Below are 10,824 nucleotides of genomic sequence, written 5' to 3'. Positions count from 1 at the left end.
TTAAAAAAAAAAACCGTTTTAGTATAGAATAATGGCAATAGGGATGGATAAAATGGCCATCACTATAGCTAATAATCATTAGGTACAACAAATTGAATAAATACTTAAACCATCGTCAAGAAAACAAAACAACTATGCCTTCAAATTATTTATCTGATACGCGAGGCATTCTCTTCAGAATTCAGAATTGGAATTTCGAATTTTCTGCGGGATAGTTTGGTCAATTCGTATATTTTGCAAGGGAAACAATAAGAAAAAGATAGAAAAAAAGAGAAAAAACCAAAAAACTCTCATGCTGTAAAAAAATTCGCGTGCCTTGATCGCATATTCTGAAAGGTGAGCAAGTCGAGGCTTATATTCTGAAATGTTTTCGGCGTTGTGGGCCATCCTGGCTTCGATTGGTTCGTAAATCCCCTTGAGCTCCTCCAACTTCTTTTTGAAAGCATAAGAATTTTCAAATAAGCTTGAACTCAACCATTCAACAGTAGACTCGAAGGCCTTCTCCACCTTCTTCTTGTCGGCTGATCTCATCCCGGCTGCACGTCTGGTGGCGTCCCTCATGTCGTAGGCGTAGCTCTCCAAAGCCCTCTCCGCGTCAGCCTTATCCCAAACCTCCGCGTCCTCCAACTTGTGCAACTCCGCATCTCTCACCATCTTGCGAATTCGATTCTTGGACAGCCTACCCCCCTTGTCCTTGTCGATGGTTATCTCCTTTTTCAACCCGGATCCAACGTGCTCTACCGACACTTTCAAGATCCCGTTCTTGTCGATGTCGAAGCATATTTTGAACTTAGCAACACCTCTGGGCGCAGCTGGAAAGCCGTCGAGCAAGAATGTACCTAGCCGATTGTTATCGAGGGACCTGCTTCTTTCGCCCTCGCACACCATAACCACTAAACTCGTCAGATTGTCACGGGGCGTCGTGTAAATACGCTCCACCCTTGTTGGGATTGGTGTATTCCGTGGAATATATACTTCCATCACATCTTTAGAACGTATAAGACCAAGTGACAGCGGAGTAACATCAGAGAGAATGACGTTTTGCACATTCTCATTGCCTTCGCCGCTCAACTTGGCAGCCAGCACTGCAGCACCATACGCCACGGCTTCGTCTGGATTAATGCTCTTGCACGCCTCCTTCCCGTTGAAAAACTCCCTCAGCATCTCCTGCACCTTTGGAATCCTACTCGACCCGCCCACCAGCACCACCTCGTCCACGTTGCTCTTCTCCATCTTTGCATCACTCAGGCATTTCTCAACCAGTTCCATACACTTGTTGAACAAATCCATGTTGAGCTCATTAAATCTAGCACGAGTGATGGTCGAAAACAGATCAATCCCCTCGAACAAAGACTCAATCTCAATATTAGTTTGGGAAGTGGAGGAAAGCATCCTCTTGGCTCTTTCACAAGCACTCCTCAATCTCCTCATAGCTCTCGGATTCCCACTAATATCCTTACCATTCTTCGTTTCAAACTCTTTCACAAAATGATCAACCATCCTACTGTCAAAGTCTTGCCCCCCGAGATGAGTATCTCCAGCTATAGCCTTCGCTTCAATGTTACCCGCCTCAATCGTGGCCACAGACACATCAAACGTGCCACCACCAAGGTCGAAAATCAGCACATTCTTAGCAACGTTACCACCTTTATCTAGACCGTATGCGGCTGCAGCAGTAGGCTCATCGATGATCCTAACAACATTTATGCCAGCAATAGTTCCAGCATCCTTGGTTGCCTGACGCTGAGAGTCGTTGAAATAAGCAGGTACAGTCACGACAGCAATCTTGACAGGTGACCCAAGATAAGCCTCGGCGATATCCTTCATCTTGGAGAGCACCATTGAAGAGATCTCCTCAGCTGAAAAATGTTTCTCCTCTCCTTTGTAGGTCACTACTATCATAGGCTTGTTGTTGTCGGTGGTGTGAGGAATGACCTTGAATGGCCATAGTTTTATGTCACTTTGAACCATTGGATCATTGAATTCACGGCCAATCAGCCTCTTTGCATCTGAGAAGCAAATTAGGAAATAATAATTAGAATATCACTCGTATACAACTTGTATTTTCCTATATTTCTAAAAAAACCCTAAATCCAAAAACTGACCAAAAACAGTGTTAGATAAAGGAGCATTAGAGACTTGATTCTTGGCAGCTTCTCCGATGAGAAGCTCGTCATCGGTGAAAGCGACGTAAGAGGGTGTGGTGCGGTTTCCCTGATCATTCACTATGATCTCGACGCGGTTGTGTTGCCATGCTGCCACGCACGAATACGTCGTGCCCAAATCGATCCCGATTGCCCGTCCTTCCCCCTTTCCGGCCATTTATGCAAACAAGTCTAGATGAATATAACAAGGTAAAAACTTGGCTAGCCTTGTAAGCATAATCTATAGAGGAGGGTTAGGGCAGGTTGTTGAAAGGAGTCCATTGATTTATTTATTAAATGAGTTTGTTAGCTATCAATTAGGTTTCATTTGAATCAGTCTTCCTAATTCTAATTAATAATAATTATTTCAAATTCAATAGTTATAAGTGAAAAAGAAAATTATTGGTAATCAGTGAAAAGATGAAGTATGTATCATTGGAATTTTGGGGTGCGGATCCTCTACGGTAGAGTAACACATCATGTAACACCCCAACCAAGAATTGAGATCAATCCAATTAGAAATATCACAAAACAAGAGCCTAATGAAAATTTTTATCACAAAACTCACTTCATCACATTTATTGTCAAAAAAAATTTTATAATCAATAATATCATGAACCATCACACATTTATCATAAACAACCATATTACTCTATCTCAAATCATAAATACTTAGACAATCTACTAATGATAACCCATATGAGGGTGTCAATGACCCGCATAGAGGTGACGATAACCCATACGATGGTGTCAATGACCCGCATAGGGGTGACGATAACCCATATAGAGTGCCGATAACCCACATAGGGATGACGAAACCCATATATGGTGCACGATCATCACTTTTACCCATACTTCAGATTTGCAATATATCCTTTATTAATCATATACTTTACCACATAAACATAAATGTCACACATAAGAGCTTATAAGATCATATAATTAGTACACATTACTAGTAAGATTATTGTTCTCATATCACTTCAAATTATCAAAATGCTACTTGTATCATATGATTTTATACCATATTTTTCGTACCACCACTTGTATCACATACTCAATTCACACACAACCACCATATAACTTTTAATAATTCTTAATTTAATTATGTAGACTCCTTATACCATTGTTTACCATAACTACTTCAACCTTTATCTCCATTATTCTAATAGATATAACAAAATATGTCAACAATCTTTGCAAATATCTAATAAAATCATAGTATGCATTTTGTCATTTCTGTTGAAGATTGGTATTATATTCATTCAACTTGTCTAAGAATTACAATGTTCATGCCTCTGTTAAATAGGCCAAGGATTACATAAATATGGCAGGATTTTCCCTAATAATCATTCCCTAATTAACGTGATTATACACAATCTCTTCACCCCTAATTAATTTTTTCCTTGCTTACATATTTTCCTTTCTAACACTCCCCCTCAAGTTAAGTAATGGGATTACCCACACTGAACTTGCCCAATACCTCATGGAAGGTTCTTGCATCGACAGCTTTCGTGAGTATATCCGCCAACTGATCTTCAGATCTCACAAAGGGAAGTTCTACTGTCTTGGCCTCTATATTGTCCTTGATGAAATGCCGATCCACCTCGACATGTTTTGTCCGATCATGCTGAACTGGATTTTCTGATTGCTGCCTTATTATCACAAAACAACTTACATGACTTCTGTGAGTTTAAGTTCAACTCAGTCATCAATTTCCTCAGCCATAGGATCTCTGTCAACCCACTCTTAATCCCTCGAAATTCAGCTTCTGCACTTGACAAGGCTACCACTTTCTGTTTGTTGCTTCTCCAGGTGAAAAGATTTCCTCCCACGAAGGTAAAATATCCAGCAGTCGATTTTCTGTCATTTGGGTTCCCTTCCCAATCAGCTTCTGTGAACCCATGAATCTCTAAATGTCCATGATTCTCGAATAGAATCCCATGGCCCACCGTCCCTTTCAAATATCGAACAATCCTCAGTGTTGCTTCCCAGTGAGCTACTTGAGGTGCATGCATGAACTGACTAACTACTCCAACTGCATAAGCTATGTCGGGTCTAGTGTGGGACAAGTATATCAATTTCCCAACTAAACGGCTTCGACCCCTTCAACTATCTGCAGACCATGATTCTGAACCATAGGAGTATCTGCTGGCTTAAAGTCCAGTAGTCCTGTCTCGGTTAACAAGTCAAGTACATATTTTCTCTGACTGATGAAGATCCCCTTCTTTGACCTTAGCACTTCTATACCCAGAAAGTACTTCAGTAATCTCAAGTCTTTCATTTCAAACTCTGCAAATAAATTCTTCCTCAGCTTGCTTATTTCCTCTTCATCATCCCCCGTGAGAATCATATCATCTACATAGATGATGAGGCATGTGATCTTTCCTTCTCTTTTCTTCAAGAATAATGTGTGATCAGAATTGCTTTGTTCATACCCGTACTTCTTCATTACTTCAGAGAATCTCCCAAACCAAGCTCTAGGTGACTGCTTTAGCCCATATAGTGTTCATTTTAATTTGCAAATCTTTCCTCCTTCGAATTCCCCAACAAATCCAGGTGGTGGCTCCATGTAAATGGGATTCTTCAGTTCCCCATGTAAGAACGCGTTTGTCACGTCGAACTAATGTAGTGGTCATTTCCTGACTGCCGCTACTGAGAAGAGCACTCGAATAGTACTCATCTTTGCCACCGGTGAGAATGTTTCAGCATAATCAACTCCATAAGTCTGAGTGTATCCCTTGGCCACAAGTCTCGCCTTATACCTTTCAATCGAACCATCCGACCTCCGTTTAATAGTGAAGACCCATCTGCATCCCACAGTTCGAACTCCATCAGGTTTAAGGCATACTTCCCAGGTATTGTTCTTCATCAGAGCCCGCATTTCTACTAGCATTGCTTCTCGCCAGTGAGGAATTTTCATAGCCTCCTCGGCCGTATATGGGATTTCTTCTTCTTCGTAAAGTGCAGCTTCAAAAGCCCTAGCCATCTCTGTCAGATTTGCTTTAGCTAGATTCGCCATAGAATATCGTCTTTTACTAATCCTCTCAGGACTGTATCTCTTAGCTGGGATCCCACGAGTAGTTCTATTGGGGAGTATATAGCGGCCGGTATCACCATCAATTGCTGCATTCTCATTCTTGTCTACACCAGAAGTGTCAGGGGTAATAAGTGTATTATCTGAGCTAGTTTCAGGAATTACCTCAGATATCACTGGAGGAGGACTAGATTAAGGCATAGGCGGTTAAGGAGGCTCTACAGCAGATGTGATTGACTCGGCGATGACACTAGATTGTTCTGTTGGTTCCACGGTCGAGATACTTGGATGTGGCATCGAAAAACTGAGGGGTCGAATTTTATCATACCCCCCCTGAACAGCACTCTCCCCCTGACCCCGAGGTTGGGTGTGATAGAAATATTCACTTTCTAGAAAATTACAATTCATGGTTGTTATAACCTTCCTAGACCCCGGGTGATAGCATCGATAGACCTTTTGATTTATCCCATACCCAAAAAAAACACATTTTATTGCACATGCAGAAAATTTTCCTCTTCGTGTTTCGGCACATGTACATAAACGGAACAACCAAAGATTTTGAGCGGAAGTGTGAGAGGTGGGGGAATATCAGTAAGGGATGCGAGATTCTGCAAAGGAGTTTTCATACCCAAAATTTTTGTAGGCAAATGATTAATAAGGTAGACAGCAGTGGCAACAGCTTCGGGCCATAAAAATTTAGGAACACTGGAGTAAAAAAAAAGGGCTCTCGTGACCTCTAGGATTATCCTATTCTTTCGTTCAACTACCCCATTTTGTTCGGGAGTGTAAGGACAAGTAGTTCGATGAATTAACCCTTTTTCTTTAAAAAAATCGGTCATGTCTTTGTTGACAAATTCCCTACCATTATCAGATCTAAGAATTTTGACTGTGGTTTGGAATTGTGTTTGGATCATTGTAAAGTAACATGTAAATTTTTCAAAAACTTCAGATTTATGCTTCAAAAAATATACCCAAGTCAATCTAGTGCAATTATCCACAAAAATAAGAAAATATTTAAAACCATGATCACCAACAATAGGAGTCGGACCCCAAACATCGGCATGCACTAGAGAAAAAATAGTCTTAACACGAGTATCACTTGATCTAAAGGATTGTCGGTGGTTTTTCGCCAAAACACAAGATTCGCATGTAATATCCTTAAAATGAGAAAACTTTGGAAAAAGCAATTTTAAATAACCCGATGATGGATGCCCCAATCTGCGGTGCCACAGCCAAGCTTCCCGATTTGCAGATCCGTGAGCAAGCATTGCGGTGCCACCTTGTTGAGTAATCTCATCCACATAATAAAGATCTTGACGCTCAGTGCCACGCCCAATTATCCTCGTCCTGATATCCTGTAATACACAAAAATTTGGATACATCAGTAACGTACAGTTTAATTATTTCATCACGTGACTAATAGACATGAGTTTATGAGATAATTTGGGCACATAGAGACAATTTGTAAGTTTTAGGGTTGGGGATAATTTTAATGGTTCCACTCCCACCCACAGTGGTCAACTCTCCATCGGGAGTTTGAATTTGGCTTTTAGTTGCCCCATTAAATTCAGAAAAATCTTTCATATCATATGACATAGTATCAGTTGCCCCACAGTCAAAAATCCACCCACTCTCCTTAGGGTCAGTTTTACTTTGGGCAACACAAGCAATCGGGATCCGTTCTAGAGGTGCAAAACGATTTGGGCTCACAAAGGATTTTTCAGAAACTTTAGGGGCCCTATTTCAATTTTTCTTATTTTAGGGTCTTATTTGAACATGCTTAGAAACACAGGGGTTGGATTTTAATATATTCATGCAATGGGTTTTATTTTGGGCATCTAGAGTTTTAGAGGGGCTAAAGTGCAAATTAAATTGGGGATTAGAGTTTGACAACTCTAATCGGATACCACCAAATGCGCCGCCTCCCTTCCTCTCGGCTGCCTCACCAGTTCCAGCAGCCTCATCGGGTCTTCCATTAGTGAAATCTATTTAAAACAAGCCACATGAGTGTATTTAAATCTGAAAGAACAAAATTTAATTTCAGTCACATATCTCCAACTTGTAATGGAAATTTAGGCATCTGAATGCAGTTTCAGAGGGTCATCCCACTTATATCACTACAAAAAAATGTCAGATTACCGATGGAAAATTTTCGCTAGTAATTACCGACTGAATTTTCCGTTGGTAATTTAATTCCTTTTTTAATTAATCTATTTTCCGTCGGTAATTCGTAGCGAAAATATTTCGTCGGTAATTCGTAGCGAAAACTTTCCGTCGCTAAACTGACTTTTTTTTTTAGTGTATTTTACCATGTTGATTCTAGTACTGCACTTCCAAATAAATTACTATTTGATTTAACTAATCTAACAAATAAAACCTCAATCTTGAAAACTAGGCTGTAATATAGTATGTTTTAAAGAGAAACAACATTTCATTCCACAATTAAAAAAAAATCGATTTTGTATAGAATAATGGCAATAGGGATGGATAAAATGGCCATCACTATAGCTAATAATCATTAGGTACAACAAATTGAATAAATACTAAAACCATCGTCAAGAAAACAAAACAACTATGCCTTCAAATTATTTATCTGATACGCGAGGCATTCTCTTCAGAATTCAGAATTGGAATTTCGAATTTTCTGCGGGATAGTTTGGTCAATTCGTATATTTTGCAAGGGAAACAATAAGAAAAAGATAGAAAAAAAGAGAAAAAACCAAAAAACTCTCATGCTGTAAAAAAATTCGCGTGCCTTGATCGCATATTCTGAAAGGTGAGCGAGTCGAGGCTTATATTCTGAAATGTTTTCGGCGTTGTGGGCCATCCTGGCTTCGATTGGTTCGTAAATCCCCTTGAGCTCCTCCAACTTCATTTTGAAAGCATAAGAATTTTCAAATAAGCTTGAACTCAACCATTTCTTAGTAGACTCGAAGGCCTTCTCTACCTTCTTCTTGTCGGCTGATCTCATCCCGGCTGCACGTCTGGTGGCGTCCCTCATGTTGTAGGCGTAGCTCTCCAAAGCCTTCTCCGCGTCAGCCTTATCCCGAACCTCCGCGTCCTCCGACTTGTGCAACTCCGCATCTCTCACCATCTTGCGAATTCGATTCTTGGACCGCCTACCGCCCTTGTCCTTGTCGATGGTTATCTCCTTTTTCAACCCGGATCCAATGTGCTCTACCGACACTTTCAAGATCCCGTTCTTATCGATGTCGAAGCATATTTTGAACTTAGCAACGCCTCTGGGCGCAGCTGGAAAGCCGTCGAGCAAGAAGTTACCTAGCCGATTGTTATCAAGGGACCTGCTTCTTTCGCCCTCGCACACCGTAAAGTCTAAACTCGTCAGATTGTCACGGGGCGTCGTGCCAATACGCTCCACCCTTGTTGGGATTGGTGTATTCCGTGGAATGTAAACTTCCATCACATCTCTTGAATTTATAAGACCAAGTGACAGCGGAGTAACATCTGAGAGAATGAGGTTTTGCACATTCTCATTGCCTTCACCGCTCGACTTGGCAGCCAGCACTGCAGCACCATACGCCACGGCTTCGTCTGGATTAATGCTCTTGCACGCCTCCTTCCCGTTGAAAAACTCCCTCAGCATCTCCTGCACCTTTGGAATCCTACTCGACCCGCCCACCAGCACCACCTCGTCCACGTTGCTCTTCTCCATCTTTGCATCACTCAGGCATTTCTCAACCAGTTCCATACACTTGTTGAACAAATCCATGTTGAGCTCATTAAATCTAGCACGAGTGATGGTCGAAAACAGATCAATCCCCTCGAACAAAGACTCAATCTCAATATTAGTTTGGGAAGTGGAGGAAAGCATCCTCTTGGCTCTTTCACAAGCACTCCTCAATCTCCTCATAGCTCTCGGATTCCCACTAATATCCTTACCATTCTTCGTTTCAAACTCTTTCACAAAATGATCAACCATCCTACTGTCAAAGTCTTGCCCCCCGAGATGAGTATCTCCAGCTATAGCCTTCGCTTCAATGTTACCCGCCTCAATCGTGGCCACAGACACATCAAACGTGCCACCACCAAGGTCGAAAATCAGCACATTCTTAGGCACATTACCACCTTTATCTAGACCGTATGCGATGGCTGCAGCAGTAGGCTCATTGATGATCCTAACAACATTTATGCCAGCAATAGTTCCAGCATCCTTGGTTGCCTGACGCTGAGAGTCGTTGAAATAAGCAGGTACAGTCACGACAGCAATCTTGACAGGTGATCCAAGATAAGCCTCGGCGATATCCTTCATCTTGGAGAGCACCATTGAAGAGATCTCCTCAGCTGAAAAATGTTTCTCCTCTCCTTTGTAGGTCACTACTATCATAGGCTTGTTGTTGTCGGTGGTGTGAGGAATGACCTTGAATGGCCATAGTTTTATGTCACTTTGAACCATTGGATCATTGAATTCACGGCCAATCAGCCTCTTTGCATCTGAGAAGCAAATTAGGAAATAATAATTAATTAGAATATCACTCGTATACAACTTGTATTTTCCTATATTTCTAAAAAAGCCCTAAATCCAAAAACTGACCAAAAACAGTGTTAGATGGAGCATTAGAGACTTGATTCTTGGCAGCTTCTCCGATGAGACGCTCGTCGTCGGTGAAAGCGACGTAAGAGGGTGTGGTGCGGTTGCCCTGATCATTGACTATGATCTCGACGCGGTTGTGTTGCCATGCTGCCACGCACGAATACGTCGTGCCCAAATCGATCCCGATCGCCCGTCCTTCCCCCTTTCCGGCCATTTATGCAAACAAGTCTAGATGAACTAGAATTCACGATACGTATAACAAGGTAAAAACTTAGCTAGCCTTGTTGAAAGGAGTCCATTGATTTATTTATTACTTAATTATGGGATAGACAGAGTTTGTTAGCTATCAATTAGGTTTTATTTGAATCAGTCTTCCTAATTCTAATTAAGAATAATTATTTCAAATTCAATAGTTATAAGTGAAAAAGAAATTTTATTGGTAATCAGTGAAGAAGATGAAGTATGTAGAGTAACACATTTCTTCTGTATCATTTCTCGTTTTTGTTTTACACTTAGGAGTATTAAATAATCGATGCCACATGTATATGTTAGTATCAATTCGTAGTTTTATTTTACAATGCACACACTATTTTTAATCCAAATGAAACTTTTATTATATAGGAGTATTATACGTTTATAAGGTTTAGAATTTACCCGTTTGGTGTTAGTATATAATCAATCCTAATACTCCTATTATATACTGATAGTTTCAAAATTATATTTCCAAATTTTACTCTTTTTTGCTAACCAAAACTAAATTGTTTTAATCAATTGAAAAATATATTACCAATTTCAAAATTTAACCGTTTTAACTAACCATTACTTTAGGATTGATTACATACTACTAATTTATGAATCTTGTACAATAAATTTAGTAACTATGAAAGAGATAAACTATAAATGATAGAAATATAATTACTTTCATTTATATTTTAGTATGAACCCAAATGACAATTAATCAAAATAATATATTAAACTTGATTGACTTAAATATAAATGTTCTTAGGTCCTAAAAATGTTCGAAAAGGTGGAAAAATGATTTCATTCATGAATAAATATAATGATAGGAGTTATCGGTTTTGCTAGACTCT

General features: G+C 40.1%; 2 protein-coding genes across 2 annotated transcripts; both read right to left on the bottom strand.

Moving 5' to 3' along the window:
* On the bottom strand, positions 1-2,373 carry LOC148931406 (heat shock 70 kDa protein 18-like). Its single transcript, XM_089063374.1, has 2 exons — positions 2,106-2,373; positions 1-2,009 (listed from the first exon to the last, which is right to left on the bottom strand). The coding sequence occupies exons 1-2, from the start codon at positions 2,320-2,322 to the stop codon at positions 175-177; spliced, it is 2,052 nt and encodes a 683-aa protein (XP_088919500.1). The 5' UTR covers positions 2,323-2,373; the 3' UTR covers positions 1-174.
* Positions 2,374-7,789: 5,416 nt separating this feature from the next.
* On the bottom strand, positions 7,790-9,964 carry LOC125214156 (heat shock 70 kDa protein 18-like). Its single transcript, XM_048115062.2, has 2 exons — positions 9,734-9,964; positions 7,790-9,633 (listed from the first exon to the last, which is right to left on the bottom strand). The coding sequence occupies exons 1-2, from the start codon at positions 9,945-9,947 to the stop codon at positions 7,796-7,798; spliced, it is 2,052 nt and encodes a 683-aa protein (XP_047971019.2). The 5' UTR covers positions 9,948-9,964; the 3' UTR covers positions 7,790-7,795.
* Between the last annotated feature and the right edge of the window lie 860 nt (positions 9,965-10,824).

The sequence above is a fragment of the Salvia hispanica genome, chromosome 2 (assembly GCF_029641045.1).
Source record: "Salvia hispanica isolate PSC_SH4W2 chromosome 2, Shi_PSC_v1, whole genome shotgun sequence".
NCBI lineage: Eukaryota > Viridiplantae > Streptophyta > Magnoliopsida > Lamiales > Lamiaceae > Salvia > Salvia hispanica.
Note: the sequence above shows the minus strand (reverse complement) of the source record. Positions and strands in the feature narration are given on the sequence as shown.